This window comes from Benincasa hispida, chromosome 5 (assembly GCF_009727055.1).
Source record: "Benincasa hispida cultivar B227 chromosome 5, ASM972705v1, whole genome shotgun sequence".
NCBI lineage: Eukaryota > Viridiplantae > Streptophyta > Magnoliopsida > Cucurbitales > Cucurbitaceae > Benincasa > Benincasa hispida.
Window position 1 is genome coordinate 40,717,809 of NC_052353.1, and position 24,809 is coordinate 40,742,617.

The following is a 24,809-nucleotide window of genomic DNA, read 5'->3' on the forward strand; positions in this document are numbered from 1 at the left end:
TTTAAGGATGAGGTTAAATACGAATTGCCTTAAGATCAAAAGCTCTTAATACATAACAAGTTTCTTAGCCCAAGATTTGAATACTCTACGGGCTGTTTGGGGGCTCAACATGAGATGGTATATCCTCACATCCTATATCATCTCGTGTTTGGAGGCCCATTATTCTATCTCACCGATTTTAATTGTTTGTGGGTCCATTTTCGGAACGTGTTTCGTATCTCACCGTCATTTTCCTTCCATGTATCATATATCATCTCAGTGTTTGAACATACTCGATCAGAACTCCCCATATCCTATATCATTTTAGCGCCCCAAACAGCCCCTACAAGAGATAGAATGGTCAATACTACTTGAATATCTTGACATGCAACTCAACGCATGAATTGTAAAATTTAAGAACATCTCTTCACTAAATTTGAAAGAAAAAACATAATACTAAAACTCTATTTCATCCTGATATGTTCAAAGCGACATGATGACTATTAGATGATATAATATAAAATTTATCTTCAATCATAAGATTAAGCTTTTGGGTCCATTGTTTCTTTAAGATGATATCAGGTAGTTCAAAGGTTCGAGATAGTGTTAAATGATATAAATTGATCTTAGATAGTCTCACATTGAAACAATGATGTCACATCATAGTTTACAGTAAAATGACAAAAATACTTATATTCTTTTTAGTATAGTAGAGGTAGGGAGATTCGAATCACAGATTTCTTGGTCACTAACACATTTGTATGCTACTTGAACCATACTTAATTTGGCAAAAGATTATTTCTACTTAATAATAATATGATGTTGTTGACCATTCACATCATTTTATGGCCATAAATTTCATATACATAATAAACATTTAGGAACATGTTAAAATCAAAATAACCATTGGAAGATATAAGACAAAACTTTTGAATGTTGCCCTCCATATAGAACTAAGAGAGCTCAAGAAATGCTTTTAATTTTAATATTTCCTTTTAAATCTTGTATGGAACATTATAGATTTGAAATAAATGTTTTTAAAATGATGTATTTAGATGGTAACTAGAATAGAAAAGAAAAGAAAAGAAAGTAAAAGATTTACTAAGATTAAATAAGTAACTTACTTTATACTATATATAATCCTGTTATCATTTCAGTTATGAATTTTTATTTTTATGTAAAAATATGATTTGAAATCATCTAACATTTTAATACATCATCTTTTCTTAATTAGCAATCAACATAATACATTTAAAATCACTCCTAACCATTAGCTTCCAAAAAGGCATTTAAAAAATTGGTCAAGATCTCATTAAAAAGAAGTTAGTTAAATTACATTTTTTAGACTCCATATTTGTGTCAATTTGGTACTTTAATTTTGGGTGTTCAAAAAATTCGATGATCAGAAAAAATTGATCAACCCAACTCAATTCGTGCGATTTGGATTGGGTTGAGTTCAAATAAATGAAAATTTTATGGATTGGGTTGGTTCATAGATTCACATAATATAACCCGAACCAACCCGAATTTATTATTAACTTTAAAATATTTTTTTATTACTTATAACATAATTGTTTATACATATATTGATTTTAATTTTATTTAATTCCAATATTTTCTTGAATAATTTATTCTTCAACAACTCTTAAAATAGTTTTTTTGCACTCTAGAAAGAAAATTTTCACTATATAAATTGAAATTGAGTTGTTAATCTTAATTCAATATATGAAAATAATTAAATTAGATTTTTGCATATTTATGTTTTGCTTCTTTTTAGAACAAAATTTTAAATAAATGACCTGATTAACCAAAATCAACCCAACCCAAATATTTCATGATTGGGTTGGATTGAGTTTATTTTTTAATAAGAGTTATTTGGGTTGAAAAAATTTACAACCCAACCCATGAACACCCCTAACTTTAACTATGAAATTTTTGTCAATTTGACTTTAGAACTTTTCAAATTATTGAATAGATTTTCAAAAGTAACCAATAGATAACTTTTGATTTTATATTTGATTAGTACCCAAAAAATTCGATATTTAAAAAAACTAATTGATCTATTAGACATAAATTTGTATGTATGTTAAAATGAACATAACTCAATAGACATAGTGCTTATATTATCAACCTTGAGGTTATAGGTTCGATTCCTCTACTTCATATTAATCTAATACCTTCGCGAAAAAAAAAGTTTCTAAATCCTAAACTCTAGACTTTAAACTTTTATTTTTGTATCTAATAAATCCAAGAATTTTCTAAAACGTCATTATTATGGTTAAATAGTTAAAATTTTCAAAATTTAAGACAAAATTTGCAATTTAATAAAAAAGTTTCTTAAAACTTCCAATCTAATATCATACATCAGTTGACCCATTGTTCAATCAATCTCCTAAGCGCAGTACAAAATTTACTCAAAAGTCTCAAAAAGAAAATAGAAAAAGAAAATTGTAAAAGTTTTATATGGTAGGTAATAGATGAAACTTTTCTACATGACCCATATATTTTTTAGAATTTTCAGAATTGACCCCTTTTTTTCTAAGGGTTGTTGGTGGATGCTCACAATTGCACATGCAAGTGTTTTAAAACCTTGACATTCAAAAGAAAAGAAGACAAAAGATTAAGGACAATTAATCAGCCACATGTTATAAATGAGACATTTTTATATTCCTCCATATAGTTTGGTGGATATGAAGTTGACTTTGGTCAAAACTTGGTTTTATATATATATATATATATATATATATATATATATATATATATATATGAAGGGATCGAATCCCAACAAAAGCGATTGATCATCTGTTGCTTCCCTTTTGTTCTGAAAAAACTCGACACAAAATAGAGAAATACAGAACGTACAATATGTATTATACAGACTAAGCTTGTTTTAACAAAATACAGGGGAGAAGAAAACATATTTTTGAATAACCATTCTTCAATTCTTTCCTAGGCCTTCTCTAATTTTAAGAATTCGTCTTCTCTTACTAATCTACCAAACAAATAGAGACACCACTATCAGATCTTCATCGCTATTCTCTTGGCAAGGACTAGTTTGTGGGAACCGATTTTTGAAAGAAGAGAAAGGGATCTTGGTCTTGGAGATCTATTTCACATAGAACTACTTTGCTGTGACAATTGAGAGAATGAGCCATTCATTGAGAGATGGGATCCATCTGAAGGATTTAAATCCTCAGCAAAAGTGAGTAATCGCCTTGTGTCAGTGTATTACATTTTGGACAATACTCAAAATCAGAGAAAACAACTATATAGAAGGATAAACATAAAACACGTATAAGCATGTTTTAGAAAATATGCAGAGAGAAATGAGAAGAGAAATGCTTGCTCTTGATGAATTTCTTTCTTCTCGTTCTCCTCTCCCAAAAATCACGAATAGTGCTTTCACGAACACAACAAGAATGATTCTTCAACACAAGACACTACTACAAAACTCTTCCTTGCTATTCTCAAGATAAAAAAGGAGTTGTGGATTCTTCACCTCTTGTGAGTAAATGTGAGATTTTGAGAAAGATCTTTTTAGGAGAGAATAATGCAGGGAAGAACACAATTCGTTCTTCACCACTTGTGAATTTCCTGTGATGCTATGTGTAGAAAAGAGAGGGGGGGGGGGGGGTAAAAAAAAACTCCCAAGGGAGTTACTCCTCAATTATATTAAATTTATATAACCTATAGTCTTAATATGAATCATATTCATATTAATTTTAACCTAAAGTTTTATATGAATCTCATTCATATAATTAATACTTGAATCTATTCAAATATTTATTTCTCTCATCAAATTTTATATTATAAAGTATCCATATACATTATGTTAATTGTATCTCATACATTTAATTCCCTTAATTAATTTAAACAGTTCAAATTAATTCAAAAATTAATTGATTCTTATTTAACTCTTAATGAACTAGCAAATGGACCTTATGAACTTACATATTAGAAGCTCCAATGATACAAGATTAATTAACTAAACTCTTCGATTAAATAATCAACATTCATTAATTATAAGTCACTCCATTAAAAACCGACAACTACACTCTTCACATTGTAGATATATTTTTAAATCCATAGATATAATTAATCGATAGTAAGTTGACCATTCACAAATTGCTTGTAACTACAGGTGAGTCAAATTATCGTTTTACTCTTATAGTTACATCTAACTTTTTAAATACAACTGATCCCTTTAACGAATAATTAGTTATAGTCCAACTATAAACTAGACCCCTTTCTGGCCAGTGAGAGGGTGAGACGCCTCATTGTTCAAGATCCAGAATCAGCCCTTAAGGAGCAATTCATCTACTTACTCTATGACCGGGAAGGAATGAATTCCATATTGTATAACTGTGTTCCCAGCTCCCCACTTAGACAAATCCCCAAAATGGTAGGCATATTGAGTTGGTGAATCTGGTCACTCCCACCCATACAGACAAAGGATCGGTCTCACAGGCAGAAGTTCACAACTCATTCAAGATTAAGGTCAAGTTACCTACAGTCATCTCAGTGAAATGTAAGTCTCTTCAAGTAACAGTGTTGTAAAGAGATATTGATCATTTCGTGGTCTGGTCTTATACAAATTCTTTGTATAGAATACCTTACTCACATATCTCCACATAAACGATTAGAATCATATCATTTATAACACTTTACAACAATTGTAATAATTACAAAGTAGGTCGTATCCATAGTGTCACCAGGATAAGGTACCCAACTTTATCCATATACTATAAACCATTCAGGTTTTTACTTAAACATGATCTACTTATATGTCACCACATACATGACATTAAATAACCTTAGATCTTACTTTATTGGATTTGGGTTAATGCAAACTAAATGTCAAATAAAATAAAACTTTATTTTATTTAAATAAATAATTCGTGTACAAATAATTTGCAAACTACAAAACCCATGAGATTTAGGATATCAACCCCAACACCATCTCTACAATAACCAACCCTTTAAAGAAAATGTAAAGTGGGATAACCACCCACTTCACATTAAATCAAACTATTTAATTCAATTATAATGTTAATTAATTAATTTCCTAAATGAAATATATAATATTTAGTTAGATATATTTGAATTTTATTCAAATATTTATCTCTCTCATAACCTATAGTTTTAATATGAATCTCATTCATATTAAATTTTAACTATAATTTTAATTTGAATCTAATTCATATTATTTTAATAATTGAATCATATTCAAATATATTAAATCCCCTTTATCTTATAAAGTTTAATTTTTGAATTTTGTTCACAATTAACTTTATATTATAATACATCTATTTACATTATGTTAATTGTATCATATACAACTAATATTATTCCTTTATTTAATTTGAAAAAATCAAATTATTTCAAAACTGCTAGTCGGGGACCTATTGAACCTATAGATTAGAAGCTCTAATGATTCAACATTAACTAATTAAATTATTTAATCATATTAATGAGCATTCATTAACTGTGAGCTACTTCACTAAAAACTCACGACTGCACTATTCACGCTATAAAATATTTCATGAGTAGTTCGTAATTAAAATTGGGCTAAATTGTCGTTTTACCCCTGCAATTATCTCTCACTCTTTAAGTACCATTGATCCCTCTAATGAATAATTTGTTTATGGTCCTACCATAAATAAGTCCCTCTCAGGCCAATGAGAGGGTGGGTACCTTTGTTCAAGACCCGGAATCAACATTTAAGAGAACTACTCATCTACTTACCCTAAAGGCGGGAACGAGCAAATTCCATCTTGTGTAGTTATGTTCCTAGCTCCCCACTCGGTGTCATCCCAAAATGGTAGGCATATTGATCAGTTAAGGTCATTCTCACCCATACAAATCAAAGAACAACCCTCATGAGCAAGAGTTCATAACCCACCCAGGATTGAGATCAAGTTACATGATTATCCTATGTAATATTAATCTCTTCCATTAACGGTGTTACAAAGAGAGATTAAGTATTTCGCGCTTAAGTCCTATACAAACTCATTGTATATGATACCCCATCTCGCATGTCTTTACATGAACGATTTGGATCAAATCGTTTGTAACATTTACAACATTTTTGTAACAATTACAAAGTGGGCTGTATTCGTAGTGTTATTAAGACAAGACACCAAACCTTAATCCGTATACTATAAACCCTTTAGGTTATTACTCGAAACGTGATTCAACTGTATGTCCACTACATATTGTTCAAGTCTTATGAAATAATCTTGAATTTTTCCTTAAAATGGATAATAATTATCGCATACATAAAATAATCAATTATTATATCAAATAACTGATTAATTACAAGGCTCTAAGACATATATATATATATATATATATATTATATATATTATATATATATACAATACATATATATATACATACATACATAGTCTTGAAATTTCATACTATTTTAGCTATATGATTCTAAAATTTTGGTTAAATTAAAAGTTTAATTTTTAAGCTTACGAATTTTTTAAAATCCACGATTCTACTAGACATAAAATCTTAAAGTTTAAGATTTCAAAAGACATAATAATAATAATAATAATAATAATAATAATAGAATAATAAAGATTAATTTTATATTTAATAAATTATTTTTTTAAAATTGAATTTAGTAAAAAGGTCGATTAAATACAATATTGAAAGATTAGAATTTCAGAAGACATAAAAATGAATTTTATTTAGAAAAATTAAATTTATATTTTATAAATCAATTAATTTTAAAAGGTTTGAATTTCTGAAAGTATCAGAAGTTTATAAACTTATTAAACACCTTAAAAAAAATTCAGGGATAAATAGAAAAAAAAAAAAAAAAACCAAACTAAACTGATAGTTTAATCACAAATTTGCAAGTTTCAAATTCTAAACCTCGGTATTATAAATCATTATTTGTAATTGCAAATAAATTTTTTGCAATAATTTTGTTTCGAGTTCTAGAATTAGCTCATAGACAATGTTGGCATAGGAACACACAATTCTTTATTTCATTTATTTTTTTAAAAGAAAGATATAGAATATTCCTTGTTAATTTAAGATCGTCCATGTAATAAGTCAAGATGTTGGATCTTTTAAAATGAATATAAGTTTTTGTTAAGTGATTAATAGAAGGTTAATACTTATGAATAAAATAGCTTTTTATTATTAAAAAATAAAGTTTTGGACATTTAAATTTAGAGATTTAATAAAAAAAAATTTCACAGGAAAAATGTCAAATAAAAAAAAAATCGACAAACACTGATAGACTTCTATCAACGGCTAATAATGATAGACTTGTATCAATTTTTATTACTGAATGTCTATCAAACCTATAATTAAATTTTACTATTGATATAAATATTTTTCTTATATATGTTTTTTAATTTTGAAAATCCCCTTAACTAATATAATGATAAAAGATTTCAAATAAAAAATAGAATTGAAACTTATATAATATTTTGGACAGGGCTTTACACAAATGTTAAAACGTTTCGATTTTTACAAATGTGTTTCACATTAGAAATATATGAATTCATATATAATAGGAAAATTACTATAATATTAACCCTCATCTAATGCATTATATGAAATTTATGGAAAAAATAATAAAAATAAATTAGTAATTGAAATGTATTCCATTAACTCGTTACTAAAAAAGAAAAGGAGAAAAGAACGATTGATGCTGAAGCCTGGAAAAGTTTGATATTAAAATATATGATAGTTTGCTCTGGTCATTTAGGAAACTTTTTTGAAGTAGTTTCCCTTTTGCAATACTATTTATTTTATTTAAATACTGTAATAAATAGTAGATAATTTGTTTAAATATCAAACTATTGAATATATTTTCAAACATAGCAAAATATTATAATCGGTTAGTAATATATACTAATATAGACATTTATCATCAATAGACACTCATAGACACTGATAAATAATGGTAATAATATTCTGCTATATATTTATAAATATTTTGATTCATTTTTCTATATTTAAAAATAGTCCGATGGTTGATTTTATAAAAAGATAAAAGTAAAAGTAAAAGAAAATATATTTTTCAAAAGAAAAAAGTTCGATATGGATGAAAAGATTTGAACATTTTAAGCGCTAAAAAGTTAAGTAATGTCTTGATTGAATGAATTATGTTCATGGATATGTTAAGAAAAAAAATTTATGAGATAAAGGACTCGTATTCAATAATATATATATATATATATATATATAAACATGGTTCTACCTCCAAATTAACTGACAATAACGAAAGGAATAATCCATCTACGTTATGAAGATTGTAAAGTCTGCTCAATCTTCTGGAAGTGGAATCTTCACTAATCCATATATAGTCTTTAAATATGAGAATTTGCATAATTGTCCCACTAAAACAAATGTATAATACTTTAACTAGTTGAATTATGTTAAGTTGACAATATACATTAATTGTTTGTTAATCATTACTAAATTATGAAGTAGTACTTATCTAGTTCGTCTGATTTCTTCGTTTTTTGTTTGGATATTTTACCTCTGTATGTCCAGTTTCAGAGATCCCGGATTGTGGGGTGTTTTTTATTCTTCTGGATGTTTTGTTTTTTATTCGTATTGTCTTTTTTGTCGGTTCTGTTTTTTCGCCACTGTGCGTCTTTGTAGGTGCTCTTTTTGCTCTGGTGCCTTGATCTCGAGTTGTGAGATCTCTCTTGTTGTTGTATAATAATATTACCTATTAAAAAAAATTATAAAGTAGTAGTTAATGAATAACGACGTATTCTTACTATGATGTGACTCTTCATATGAAAATAATTTATATTGATATTTACTAGTTTTTTTCTCTCTCTTTCTTTCTTATGTGGCATAAAGTCTTGTCTTTGCCATTATTCCTACATTAATGCTATTTTCCCTTCTCTTTCTTTGTTCTCTTTCAACCACTCTCTCTAAAAACCGCCCATTCATAGGATGAAAGAGATAAGAAAAATTAGGGAACCAACTAGCGGTCGAAAAAACAAGACATGAGAAGAACAACATTGGTAACAAAGGCATAAAACCAAAACTTTAGATATAAAAGTGATAATGATGTTTCATAAACATGTCGATGCTTACATGTTATTTCCTAATCTAATATGTTTGGTGGTAGCCTGTGATTTACCATGATTAACAATAACGTTCTCTTCATCGTTGTCATCTTATATCAATAAGAAATTGAATACTGAAAGTGAGATCTATTAGCGTCAATTAAGGTAGTCTAAAATAATGGGAAAATTTCTAGTACTACTGTAGTACATATTCCTTTTTTTAAGTGTCTGATACGTTATATGATGATATGTCATCTTATTTTATGGTTCTCATACACTTCTTAAATGTTCTTTTTGTAACTTTCAATGAATAGGAGTAGTATGAAAAATTGTCCATATTACTATACTACTAATAATTTTTTCATTTTAAATAACTAAATAATATAACTCGAGACAACGAGTTCAACGGAGATCCTAAGGTCACATAATTAGGAGGAGAAATTGTAACTCCAAGTTTCATCCATCTAAGAAGAGGAGGTTGATCGAACTATTAATAATGGATATTGCAAACAAAATTAGAAACAAATATAACATATTTGATTTCTTAAACAAAAATATGTTTTTTTTTTCAAAAATAAAAATATAATTGATTTAATTGATTGTAAGTAATGGATAAAATTTGGACACATTGGTCTACTTAATTAACTTTCACATTGTACATACTTTTGTTATCTACTTTTTTTTTTAATATTTTGTAAAACCCTAATAGGTCCCATTTGATAATCATTTAGGTCTCGTTTTGATAACCATTTGGTTTTTTTTTTTTTTTTTAAAAAAAATTATGTCTATAGACACTACTTCCACCTCTAAATTTCTTCCTTTGTTATCTACTAAACCAATGGTTAATCAAGCCAAATTTTGAAGAAAAAAAGCTTTTAACGACTTGTTTTTGTTTTCGATTTGGTTAAGAATTCAGTCATTCTACTTAAAAAGATGCAAATCATTATAAGAAATGAGAATGAAATAGGCTTAATTTTCAAAAACCAAGACAAAAAGACAAAATGGTTACAAAAAGCAAGTCTTACTTTCTGGTTTTGATTTTTAGAAAATTAATAATCCTACCAACTCTACTTCTACCTATACATTTTTTAGATGATTGATTAAAAGATTTAAATTTCAAGTCCAAAATGATTTTTGCCCAACTTTTTAAAACTCAAGAATTTTGACATTTGCTTACATCATCATGTAAATTTATAAAATTATTCTCAAATGTTTTCGTTGGAAAGTTCGATCTAACCCCCATTTGTTAACTAATGGGTGATTCCACTAAAACCTATAGTTGAACTCCACTGTAGATATATTATGTCCCCTCGATATAACCATGATTAGTAAGTTTCCAATCAACAAATTGAATCCTTCTCAGGCCAATGAGAGGGTGGGCCTCTTGTTCAAGACCCAGAATCAGCACTTGGAGGGAACAACCTCTCTACTATCCCTAATTGAGTAGGAGTGAATTTCATCTTGTACCCTATGTCCCCAGCTATTCATCCGGTCTTATCCCAAAATGGTAAGCTTATTGAGCAGAGGTAGTCGGTCTACTATCACCGTTTGCAGATCAAAGGGTAATCCCGAACAAATAGGAGTTCATAATTAGCTCAAGATTAAGGTCAAGTTACCTAGGTCATCGATTTGAAATAATCAGTTAAACAACGTTATAAAGTAAAAGTGATTGGTTTCGTGGTCCGATCTTACACAAAACTCATTTGCATAGGACACCCTCACTCTTCATGTCCCAACATGAACGAATTAGGATCACTTCGTTTGTAGCATTTAATAGAATAAGGCACCCAATCTTATTCATAGTAGATCATTTTGACTATTACTCGAACCTAATCCACTTATATGTTTCCACATAAAGTTCAAGTACTATGTAATAGTCAAGGGACTTTGGTTTGTTGGATTTCCAAAAGACAATATATTTAATAACTTTATTGAATTTTCATAATAAGTGCTATTATTTACAAACCACGAGTTTTAGGATATAAAACTCAACAATTTTTTTTCTCCTAAAATTCTGGTCATCCATCTAACAAACCCTAAAATTTTCTATTTTGTTATCTATTTTTTATTTTTTATTTTTTAAATGGAAAAAAAATAATAATACAAAACTTGAACTATTTGCTTCCAACCAAATAAAATATTTTCCAATACCTTGGAGGAAAAAGAAAGAACACGAAAGTATTTGATAAACAAAAAGGTAGAAAATAAATAATAGTATGAGATAAATAATGGTAGATGAGATCCGACATAAAAAAGTAAAGGCCAGCTTGGGCCGAAAATGTGGACTTTTTAGGCACCAACCACCCAAGCCCCCCTCTATCCCTCTCAACATCTCCATCAAACCCTCCATTTTTATGAATCTTTTGAGCACCAATTACATTCTCTTTTTGTTTTTTCAAGTAAAAAATTCATTTCTAGAGTGTGAATTCAAATCTTGGATTTATTATAAATGTTTAAATGATTTTCTCATTTGCAATATTTGCACATATTTGTTGGAGACTTAACCAAACTACATTAATAACTTTTATGTTTGGTTCATATTTGGTTTAAATACTACTTTTAGTTTTGATTTATTTTAGTCTCTATAACTTAAAAATATTTATTTTAGTTTATGTAAGTTTAATTTTGGTTTATTTTCGATTCTATTCTTTTAGAATATTCATTTTAGTCATTATACTTTCAAAAAGTGACTAGTATTTAAATTTTACTACATTGTGAGTCGAATCCAGTCTTTGATTGTACTAATTTATTACATTTTAGTACGTTGTGAAATGAAGAGTCTCTATTATTTTGGAAAAATTTTCACCAATAGAAAAAATATTAAACTATTTACAGAAATAGCAAAAAAAAATATTATAATAATGATAGTTCTATTAGCATCTATTACATGATATCAATAATAAACTTTTATCAGTTTCTATTATTGATAGATTCTTTTTTTTTTAGCACAATAATTAAGGAGATGAGGATCAAACCTTCGACGTCTAGGGAGGAAGCTAAGCTCATTTTGACATTTCATTTTCCTATTTGTTTCCGCTTTTTAGATTGTGTCAACAACTATACTAAGAAAATAATAAGATGGGACAAATATTAAAAAAGTGTGTGGAAAAATTTGAATAATATTTTAAAGAGGGAAAAGAAGAAAAATGTAATCACAAAAGATTCAATATTTCATTCTAAATTGCTTGAATATTGTGTTAGGGAGAATTTTATTCAATTTTGAAGCAAGCAGATCTCATCACTTTATCTTTTTGTTTGTTTGTACTTTTTGTTTCAAAATAGATGTAATCACATTTTTGTGGGATGGTTCCCTATTTCTTGTCTTCTTTTCATCATTACACCTTAATTTCTTCATGCACCTTTTCTTCTCATGAAATTATTTGCATATGTGGAAACTATTTTGCCTTTTTGTTTCTTTGTTTTTCCATTTTTAAAAAGTAAGATTTTTAATAATATATCACATTTTAGGTTTTTTTTTTTCAAATAAGTTTTTTTTTCCCTCTCACAATAATAAATTAAAATGACTTACCTTAAACTTTTAATTTTCTTTCTTTCACAATTAACTTCATGTAGAGAAATATATTTTCAACATTACAACAAAAGCTTAGAAACTAAAATTCAACAAGTTTTATATTTCTTTTTGAAGTTAATCTAATCATTCATGCACAAAACAAGCAAACTTCAAATCTTTCATTTATATTCTGAATTTTATATACACTTTCTTTTTTTAATTGGGTAAGTTGATGCGGAAAAATGGATCGAATGTAAATATTTTAAGAGAAAAATAGTCAAAGTATTCTGCAAGAACCAAAAAAAAAAAAAAAAGATGAATACGAGTGTGGTATCAAGACACATACTTTGACACTCAAGATAGTCAGAGATTTGTAAGTAACTTGATAGAAGAGAATAGAAAGGGATCTTTTAGCATCTCTTCGACTAATGACTTTAGTTGTTCATATAGGCTAGTAATGCATAACTGATGCATGAATCCATAACCCAGTGAGAGATACGTTACAATGTCACCATTTGGGTTGTAATCGATGCTTAAGTATATCACCCACTCAACTCCTCAACGATTCCTTTATGGATCGTTGGTTGAAAATCTAGACCGTTCTAAATTCAATCACTCTGAGGTCCTCCATGGGTTTTGTAGAGGTATCGCCCATGAGTCCTATAGAGGTCGTCATGGATTCTTATAAAATCTTCTATTGGTTCTCTGAACTTCACCCATGGGTTATCTAAGCTACCTCATGAGTTCTCAAAGCTACTTATAAGCATCTTCATGGGTTATTTGAGCTACACTTAAGCTCCCTCATGACTCTCAACCAATCCACTTGGATTAGTTTTTTAAGACCATGGGTGGCTATTAATTGAACGTGAGTCTCACTGGTCTTGGTCTACCATTTCAAGTCTTTTATCTCTATAGATTCACTGGTCTTGGCTATTGATCGAACGTGAGTCTCACTGATCTTGCATCAATATATCTACCTATTGTTTTCTATTTAACTTGTATTGACTAAGATTATAAAAAAAAAAAGTGTAAGCAATTTGTGTACAAGACTTATCATATCTCACAAACAAAGCCATATACCAAAAAAGAAAAGAAAAAAAAAAAAGAAGCAAATTTTAAGAAGAAAAGAGACTTTTTTTGGGGTGAAAGGAGGACAGGTTGTCTTCTATTTTTCAAGCACTCAGCTAAAAGGTTAAAGTATATATTAAAAAGTCAAAGATGAAGGAAAAATTATGGTACTGGCATGCAGTTAATTAAAAGTATGCAATGAGTTTGGAGCTTTGCCTTTTTCACTTTACAACTACCCACATGATAAACAAATAAAATATTAACTTATATATTCACCACTGTCAATTCGAGCCTAATTTAGTTAATAAAGCATTAAACTATCATTCGATAAATTGATGGTTTTAATTTCTCAACACTTTAAAAAGTTATTGGACTTGAAAAAGAAAAAAAAATTGAAAAAAAAATAGATTTTCGAATTTTGTTTTTATTTTTAAAATTTGGCTAAGAATTCAACCATTATATTTAAGAAATATACAAATCATGGTAAAAAATAGGATGAAATACACTTAATTTTCATAAACAAAAACAAAAAAACGAAATGATTACCAAATGGGGCCGTAGTTGTTAAAGTCTTGTTTTTGTTTTTGAAATTTTGTTAAAAGTTTAAGTATTTAGTTAAGAAGTATGAAAATCATGTCAAAGAAATTGTAATAAAACATACCTAAAATTTCAAAAACCAACAACTAAAATTTGGTTATCATATATAACCTTTACATTAAATATTGGCTTTTTAAAGTTTCTGTCTTATTCCTTTATTTAGTTAAGATCATTTGAATTAATTAATTAATTAGAGTTGTTTTTAGATTTTTTTTTGGTTGATTTGATCAACTAAAATCAACCAACAAACTCTCTTATCTTAAAAAAATAAAATAAAAAAAAAATCTATTTAGTATCTTCATTAAACAACAAAGTATTTAGGTTTTGTTTGGTAATAATTTTGAGAACTAAAAACGATAGTTTTTTGTTTTTTTTATAAATAAAATTGGATAAAAATTCAAAAATTGTATTAAAAAAATATATAATTTGTAAAGAAATGTGAATAAAATAGATTTAATATTTAAAAATAAAAACAAAAAATTAAATGGTTATTAAATGAGATTTTAAGTTTTTTTTTTTTTTTTAATATATAAGTTTGTTTATTAAAATTTTCTAATTTTTAAAAGAAAAATTTGGAATTTTATCAAAGTATTGAAAAGTAAAAAGAGGCGTTCGGAAATGATGGCTATAATTATTAGAAATATTTTTCAAAACAAATTACAAAATAAAAAGAGAGAGTAAACAAATTAGTTCTTAAAAATAAAAATTAAAAACAAATAATCATGAGGTCACCATATTTGTGAATTCAACCATTTCCCCTTTTTAATTTATAATCGAATTTTAACTTATTACAGAAGACTTTTGTTGACCAAGTAATGTATTTTATTATTTGTCATAATTCAATAAATAAAATATAAATGAGATTGAAATATAGTATTTATTCCTAAATTATGTTCTGATTCATTCTTAAAATTTAAAGAAAAATTATTTTAAATGATAAAACTGCTAAAAATATTTATCAATAATAATAAAATATCACAATTTATCTGTGATAAAATGTAATAGATAGTGATAGATTATTATTTATGTCTGTTTATTTATGTCATGATAGACAAAGATAGTAATCTATTACAATCTATCACAAATAGATTGCGATATTTTGATATTGTTTGTAAATATTTTCATTTATTTTCCTATATTTAGAAACAACTCAAATTTAAAATACATCAATTCTAACCGCTCATGTTTCAATAAATTTTAGCTCGAGTCAGTGTCATAAAGCTTTTTTCTTTTTAAATGACATAACTTATTGTCTTATTTATCTTATTATTCAAGGTTTGTTTTTTTTATAACAATCAATAGTGTGACGATCAAATAGTTGACCTTTGGAATAATAATTACATCTTCTTTTATCAAGTTATGTTCAAATCATAATATTATATTTTCATGGATATTTCCACATTTCAACTGGTCCGATATCGACGTAAATGTTAATCGATATTTTCATTATATTGTAAAAAATCTATGAAATATAAAAAATAAGAATAAAAAAATCATTAATATAAATCTAATATAAATAATAGACATGTTAATTGACTTAAATATTATAAAATGTATATTTACTAGTTTAAATATTTTGTTTTTGTAATTTTTTTGAAATATTCTTTGAAATCAAAATTTTCGTAAAATTAACATCTCTATGGACATTTTAAATCTTTTTCGAATATGTTAGTATCTAAAGTTTATAATTTTTTAATCTCTAAGATTTATGACAATATTTTTCTAAAATATATGCAATTCCTTCCTTTTGTTATTAAACGCACTTCAACCATATCTTTTTCTTTAATTTCTACACAATCAATGTATATCTATATTTTAACTTTTAAATAAACAACCAATAGGCTAAATTTACAAAATGATCTTTAATCCTTTTAGATTATTATAATGTGTACCCTTATATTTTGAGGTTCTCAAATTTACTTAAATGTATTTTAAAAAATATAATAGTTAGTGCATTTATGACTAATTTCATAACCATTTCGTTTTCTATTTTTTATTTTTGAAAATTAAGACTATTTTCTCATCATTTCTTATAATAATTTTCATTTTATTAAGTACGATAATTAAATTTTCAGTCATATTCCAAAAACAAAAACAAGCTCTTAAAAATTATTTTTTTAGTTTTCAAATTTTGACTTAATTTTTTAAATCATTGATTAAAAGTAGATAATAAAGGAAGAAGTTGGATGTGGATGTATTGTCTATAGGCTAATTTTTAAAAACAAAAATAGAATATCAAATAGTTACCAAATGAGGTATAATTTTTAATTTTTGAAATTTATGCTTCTTTTCTCACAATATTTTTACTAAGGTGTTCTTATTTATTTAGGTATCGTTTAGTGACTATTTTATTTTTTGTTTTTGGTTTTTGAAAATTAAGTTCATTTTCTTACAATCGTTTGCATATTTTTTTAAGTACAAGAGTTGAATTCTTAGCCAAATCTAAAAATAAAAACTACTTTTTTTAGTTTTCAAAATTTGGTTTAATCTTTTAGAACATTGGTAAAAGTGACAACAAAGCAAGAAATTTAGAGGAGTATTTATAGGCTTAATTTTAAAAATCTAAAAACTAAAGTCTCATTTGGTAACCATTTTGTCTTTGAAAATTAAGCCTATGAACACTTCTTCTATCTCCGGATGTCCTCATTTGTTATATACATTTCACTAATGGTTTAAAAACCTAAACAAAATTTTGAGGAAAAAAAAGTAGCTTCCAAAAAGTTGTTTTTATTTTTAGAATTTGGCTAAGAATTCAATCATTGTATTTAAGAAATATGCAAATCATTGTAAGAAATGTAGATGAAATAAGCTTAATTTTCAAAAACAGAAACAAAAAACAAAATGGTTACCAAACGGGGTCTAAGTAGCTACTAAATATAACCTTATAAATAAAATATTTTTAGTGGAGTGTTTACACATTTAATTGATTGTCAATTTTTTTTACAAAAATAAATGATTGCCAAACAAGACTTAAATTATTAATTACGACAAATTTTGTTTTTCAAAGTAGCTTGTCTATACGTTCAAATAAGTTAATGATACAATTAAATTTTAATGGCACACCTGTTGTAAAATTGAGGAGCAAACTAAAGCACAGAAAATGGATACCCAAAAATTATATTATGATAATTAGATAATTAAAAATATATATAAAGTATAAAATAAAGAAATTTGTGGAAAATAAAAAATCACTAAAAAAAATCTTCCTTCAAAATTCACTAAAAATTCTCCAATTCTTCTTTCAATTTCTCACCAATATGCATTTTTTTTCGAGATCCATTAAATGCCACTATTTATAGATAAATTGGTAAGTAAGAAGTGGAATGACTTGAACCCGAATGGTGTGTATTCATAAAACACATGAACAATATATAGAATAACACATGAAGTAAGGAAATAAAGACACGTGATTTTTAGGACACTGATCATAGACATCTATGTTACACATTTTATAATATTTATAATAATATCAATTTTGTATTATCAAAATTTTTATTAAATGACTTGGTTGAAATTTTTAAAGGATTAAGGAACTAAATTGAGAATTCCCTACATTTTCCCATGAACAAAATTTAATCATAAACTTCAAATTCATTCATCAAATTAAAATCCAATTTATGCCATGTTTGAGGTTTAAATGGTTTGGTAAATTAAATTATTTATTAATTTATGTAATAGCACTTTCCATTTTATTCTTACTTTCAAAATCATGCTCTTCCCATCTTTTGGATTCAACTTCTCTATAAACCTGTTAATTTTGAAAATTCCAAATTTGCCCCTTTTTCTCTTTTCTGAAATTCTCTAATATCTTAATTTGGATTGGTTCAATTTTTTTTTTATAACAATTTTCTGGTGTTAAACTTTGACAAAATATTTCAAATTAAATAAATTTATTTTCAATAAGCATTTAAAAATTTAAAAATAATTATCTTATAACGAATTTAATATTTAATATCTATTTGGTCATTATATAGTTAAATCACGACAAAATTAACAAAACATCATAATATGCTTTTATAAAGTTTGAAATTGAAAGTGAGCATTTTAAAATCACAATTACACTAAAGTTATCTCAAACTAAAGACTCTTAAATTAAAATTCTTTTAAATTCAATAACAAATTTGGTCCTTATTTAGAGATTTTTTTTTTAAAGTTTAGTTTTTATAGTTTTAAAAATTAGAACTTAATCATTATAGTTTGATAAAACCTCATAAATAATTTCTAAAATTGGTAGCTTTTTTAGAGATAATAACTAAGTGTATAAAGATATTTTTTTTAAAAAAAAAAAATTATAAATATAGAATTCTATCGTAGACTTTTACCTTCCATCATTGGTAGACTCTTACAAGCGATTCAACCTATCACTGATTTCTACCAATGATATAATTTATCAGTAGATTATCTAAATTTTGTCATATTTATAATTTTTTACATTATATTATAGCTGTTAATTCTTTAAGCCTGGTTGCTATATTTACAACGATCCCTTTTATAAAACTCATTCAGAGTCTTTACTGCAAGGACTATTTAGGAGAGTTTATTAAATCTGATACTAAATTCTAATTGTCAACATAAAAATTAAATTTTAATTTTTTAAAGAAGATTTTAGATAAATAAAAAACTAATTGTTTTAAATAAAAAAACTGGTGTAAATACTATTAAAGTTACCGTGAGATTCTCGATATTGTGTTATATTTATAAATAACTTAACCTATTTTTCTATATTGGATAATAACCTATATATATATATATATATATAAAAGTCATATTCTTGAAAAGTGGGGAAGGGATTTGTTATAAGGCGGCCTATCTTAACAATCAATTAATTTTCTCTCCCACATTTTTCAGTCAATATTTTTCCACTCTCTCTCCTTCCTCTCTCTTTCCTCTCTCTTCTTCTTCTTCTTCTTCATCAACTTCCCTTCCGCCATTGTTATAAATCCTTCTCTTCTTCCCTTTTCTTCACCTGACCCTAAACCACTTCCATAGCCTGACCTCGGAGATTTCTCATCCCCGTTCGCAATGGAAGTGGCGGTTCCAGTCGCTCCCGTCGACTTCAACTTCGACAGCGCCTGTTCTTCGCCTTACATGACCGCTCCTTCCAGTCCTCAGCGCTTCGGCAACTTCTTCTTCTCCAGCGCTCCGACTTCTCCTTCACACGCCGCCGCATTCTACTACGATTTCAACGAGTTTGATTCTAGTTATGGCGATGGAAGGAGTTCTTCCGCTTCGGAAATCCCTTTCCTGTGGGAGGACTTGCCTGGAATTGCGAAATCTGGAGGCGATGGTTGTAGTAGTGTTGCTGATGAGGATTTTGAATTCGATTTCAGTGGACAATTGGAACGGACTTCTTTGTCGGCTGAGGAGCTTTTCGATTGCGGTAAAATTAGGGCTCTAAAACCTCCGCCGTGTAATCGAGTGACTGATTCGATTTCCTCCAATGCAACGTCGCCGAGATCGTCGAGATCGTCGACTATCGCACAGGTACAACAGAAATTCATCGTGATTAATTGAATATAGATCTCTGATTTCGATCTCTCTGTTTTTCTCCTAATTTTACCGAACGTTTCGATTTCAATAGGGAAAGAGAATAGCTCAAGAAACGGCGACGACACAAAGAAACGGCGACGGAAAGCGAGGGAGAGAAAGAGCGAATACGAATATTTCCTCTTCCTCACGATCATCTTCATCCATAAAACGCAGCGGAAGCCGATCGCTATCTCCACTACGAGTCTCCGACATCATACTCGATTCCGATCTTGAAATTCCTACAAAATCCGCCATTTCTTCCACCACAAGCAACGATAAACACTCAATCTCATCATCGGCATCATTTCTTTCCGCATTCTCATTCTCCAGAGGTCAGAGAAGATGGAGAATCAGAGACCTGTTACTTTTCCGAAGCGCATCGGAAGGACGAGCGACGGACAAGAAGACAGTGGAAGAGATGAAGAACTCAAGCTTCCGGTCAATAGAGAGCCTGAGTTCAGTGTCGAGTTCGAGAAGGAGAGGACCGATTTCACCTCACGAGTTGCATTACAAAACGAACAGAGCAGTTTCAGAGGAATTGAGGAAGAAGACGAGTTTGCCTTACAAACATGGCCTCTTAGGCTGTTTAGGATTCAATTCTTCTATGCAGCGAAGTTTCTCAAGAAGCTTTGGCTCTCTCGCACGTGCATGAAATATTTTCTTCTTCTTTAAAAAAATTAATTTGATTCAATGTTGTTTTTGAAATAGATATAATATTTGTAAGTTGTAAATTTTGAACCCAAACATATCTCAACTGTCTTTAAACAAAGTAAAAGTAAACACAAATTTCACCTTAGAAGTGGGAACCTCTATTTATTTTGTCAGTTTTAACTAGATGATCAATAATTATTACCCTTTTTAACATCGATGGTTCGATTCGTTAAAATTTGTTCGTCTTTATTACTTTTTATATATTGTATGGATGTAATAAAATTGTCCTTCTATCATAAATATTGGAGTAATAGTTTATTACCACAATTTTGAGTGGAGATACGAATGATCTTTATGTCATGCGATCAATTGCAAAATAAATTCAAAATGTTAATCCAAGATAAGAGTGCATTACTAGCCATAATGAGTGAAATCTTCTATTTCTATAATAATATAGAAAAGCATTACTAACCATTAATGAATTAGTGAAATCTTATTATAGAAAATTTGTGGTGTCAACATTTTTAATTATTTATCTTTTTAAAGTGGAGTACTTTGATATTAAAAAATATTTATGAAGAAAATCTTACACCAAGTAATACTATAATTTTTTTTTTCATATATCCATAAAATAAAATAATATATCATTAAATGACGAGTTAAAAGCGAAATGAAATGAGTATACTATTTAAGCGTGTGTACTCTTTTTTTCTCTTTTAAGTATTTTAGTTACTGAAATTTGATTTTTTAAAATAACGATGAAGAACTTAATAGTGAAATATGATTAAGTTTCACGCCGAAAACGTATAATACAAATAAAAAAAAGGGTGTAGAGGAGGAAAATAATATGATTAAGTTTGATGATGAAATTCGGAAATTGTTGAGATGAAAGCCAATGATTTGATCTAGGGTACAATGCATAAAGTAAAGGGAACATTGGCATTGAAGCCACAAGTGTATGGGACCATATAGGGAAGAAAATGGCACCTCTCTAAACACAAAATTTCTACAAGTTAGGTACTGATGTCTTAGATGTTGTAATTAAATGTGGGGTAATTGCTTTTAATTACATCCCACATGTAATCTTCGTTAATCATCTTTATCTATACCTATACCTATTGAGTTCCATGGCCCAATAAAATCGGAAACTTTAGACTAATTTCTTTTTTTTTCTTTCTGCATTTATAGACCTTGCTCGCTCCTGGTATTTATTTATCCACGTCATCCCTCTATGTGACCCCAAATAAATATTATAATATTTAGATTTAAATACCATTTTGGTCCCTATATTTTAAAAATATTCATTTTAGTTTTTATACTTTTAACTTTGGTTCATTTTGGTATTTATACTCGTCATTTTGGTCTCTTCATTTTCACTTTTAAAAGATAAAAATTGTCTCTTTTTTTAACTTCAAAGACTAAAATGAACTAAAGTTAAAAGTACAATGATGAAAATAAACATTTTTAAAGTACAAGAATTAATATGAACCAAAGTTGAAAGTATAGGGACCAAAATTAAACATTTTGAAAGTAGATGAACCAAAATGAACAAAAAATAAAAGTACAAGAACCAATATAGTATTTAAACTTTACTTTTATTAAGAAGCTTAAGTTTTGAGTTTGGTTTTAATTTAGTTCATAGATTTCAAAATATTAACAATTTTACCTTTGACATTTGAATTTTGCTTCAATTTGATCTCTACGCCTCAAGGTTTACACTTTTAACCTCAATTTTTCACTAAATACTTACTTTCCTTAATTTAGGTTAATAAATTAAAAATCATTAAAAGAATTATAATTAATTAAATTTCACTATTTTTATCTCTTTTAAAATTAAATTTAGAATTTCACTTCTAATTATTTTTAATTAATTAATAAGAATTGACTTCAATGATTGAAAGTAAGTATTTAATGAAAAATTGAGGTTAAAAATATAAAATATTGAAATCTATGGACCAAATTGAAACAAAATTCAAATTTCAAGAATAAAATTGTAACAAAATTCAGATTTCAAGAGTAAAATTGTAACATTTTGGAATTTAGGGATTAAATATATTTTAAAATCTAGAGATCAAATAGAAACTAGAGTTAAAACTTAGAATCAATTTTCCATAATTAATTTACAATAAAAAAGATAGAAATAAAGGTGGGAATTTAAAATAATTCAATTTAATTGTGAAACATTGGAAGCCAAAGGAATGATGCTTAATGAACAACTTACAAATAATGTTTGTGGAAATTTTGTCTCATTCATGTGCATAATACCATAATGATAAATAATGATCAACATTTTAGCCTTTTTAGCTTCCTATTGGCCACATCATTCTAAAGTTATCATTGATTTCATACTTACCCAAATATTCTATTATAATATTTTCATGATTTCTTTTAAAAAGTTCAAAATAATAATAATAAATAATAAAGTATACAAAATACCTCTAAAATTGAGTTGACATTTTTTTTTAAAGTTCAACTTAGTCTTAAACTTTAAAATTCATTCTAAAAAATATTATACAATTTTGAATTTATTCAAAAAGAAAAAAAAATCTCTTTATAAGAAGAAATAAAAATTAACGTAATTGATGTATAAAAATTAGGAAACATACGTAATATTCTATATGCATGTAATAAAAGTTAAGATTGTAGTACAATATACATCATGTAAAAGATATCTTAAGACCATTTAAATAATCAATTTTTATTCTTTAATTATTATCTCAATATACGTGAGTGATATCGTAAATGATTATATAATACATATTTCTTCAATTCTATGCGTACTAGCTATTATGTTAAATTTTTATCTTATTTAAACGGAAAAAATAAGTTTATTTTTTAAACAAATTTTCAAATTCAAGGTAAATAAAAGTTTATCAAAGTTTGAAGACATAATTGAAGTCAATACTTCAAAATATAAGATAGTTTGTAACATCATTTCTTCATCTCTTCCTAAATAAATTGATGATAGAAAGAATATATACTAAATAGATGGAAGATTTTTAAAAATAGAAAAATAAGGGAAACTATTTACACAAAATAGTAAAATTTAATCATTTTAGATTTTTATCAGTTTCTATCCGGCACGAAATTTTCCTCAATAGATTATAAATTGAAGTTCAAAGATGTTAGGAAAACTTTTAAAATCTTAATTCTTAAAGTGCATATTTAGCACTACAAGAAATCGGACTTCTACCGACGTCCTAAATCGTTGGGAAATGGTGGAAATTGCGTCGGGAGATCCTCTCCCGACAATAGATGGATTGTTGGGAGTTTGGTCGGGAAAAATCCGTCGGGAGAGGATCTCTCAACGCATAAAACAGGCCGTCGAGAGTTGTTCTAGAACTCCCGATACATGGAATAGGGAGTTCTAGAACAAAATTAATTTAATAAAAAATAATCTATCCTAATTTTATATTATTTTTGTTTGAAATTCATAATTTAATTTCTAAAAAAATATTTGAGTATAAGAAAATGAATCTTCATAATAATATATTTAAAAAAAAAATCATAACCTATAAATGTTTTTTCTTAAAACAAAAAACTTCTATATTAAACAGAGTTCTTATTTATTTGGATATAAAAACAAATGCTTCCTTAAGGAAGTTTTTTGCTTTTACACGAAAACTTAAAGAATTCATCATATAGTTAATAATATCCATAGCATCAATGATTTTGATATATGCATGATATTAAATAATTGTTGAAAACGAGACCAATTAAAAAAGGAAAAAAAAAATCAACTTATCTATTTTCTATTCTATATCAATAAGATTAAGATTAGTACTATGATGTAATATCGATAATTAATTTGCATATTGCCCTTCTAGAATTTACTTACGCATCATGTAAAATAAAATTTTGATACCTTCTAGAAATTACCCATTAAAACTTTTTTTTAATCTCGAATTTTGAATGATAGGTATATTTGGCTTCGACTCTTCAAAATATATCTTTTTAGTCTATACTTTTTTTAAAACAAGTATCTATAATTCATGAATTTTTAAAATATACTTTTTTAGTCCTCAAGTTTATAAGAATAGGTTTAGAAGATCTTTCAACTATTTTTTATTTCATTTAATTATATAAAATTTTGAATTACAAAAACAATTTAAAAGGTATTTGAACTAGGTTTGGAAAATAAACTTAGAGTGAAGAGGTAATTTTTAAAAATTAATTTTCTAATTTAAAATAATAAAAAAAATTTATTGCAAGGATCTTTTAAACCTGCTTTTAAGAACTCACTAACTAAAACGGTATATTTTGAAAATTTAGGGACCAAATTAACCTATTATAAAAAATTTGAGGACTAGAAAGATTTGTTTTGAAAACTCAAGTACCAAACACATATATTATTAAAAAATCGAGGACTAAAAAGGTAATAATTATCCCAAGAAAATATCAATATCATTTTTTATGTA

General features: G+C 27.0%; 1 protein-coding gene across 1 annotated transcript; it reads left to right on the top strand.

Annotated features, from left to right (window-relative positions):
• Nucleotides 1–19,000: 19,000 nt before the first annotated feature.
• Nucleotides 19,001–20,534, top strand: LOC120077163. The gene is made up of 2 exons (XM_039031069.1): nt 19,001–19,695; nt 19,793–20,534. The coding sequence occupies exons 1-2, from the start codon at nt 19,234–19,236 to the stop codon at nt 20,390–20,392; spliced, it is 1,062 nt and encodes a 353-aa protein (XP_038886997.1). The 5' UTR covers nt 19,001–19,233; the 3' UTR covers nt 20,393–20,534.
• The last annotated feature ends 4,275 nt before the right edge of the window (nt 20,535–24,809 follow it).

Bases quoted from the DNA above. Each gene is read 5' to 3' on its own strand.
- LOC120077163 (XM_039031069.1), top strand. From the start codon at position 19,234: ATGGAAGTGGCGGTTCCAGTCGCTCCCGTCGACTTCAACTTCGACAGC. The intron at 19,696-19,792 runs GTACAACAGAAA...CGATTTCAATAG, and splicing joins GATCGTCGACTATCGCACAG to GGAAAGAGAATAGCTCAAGA.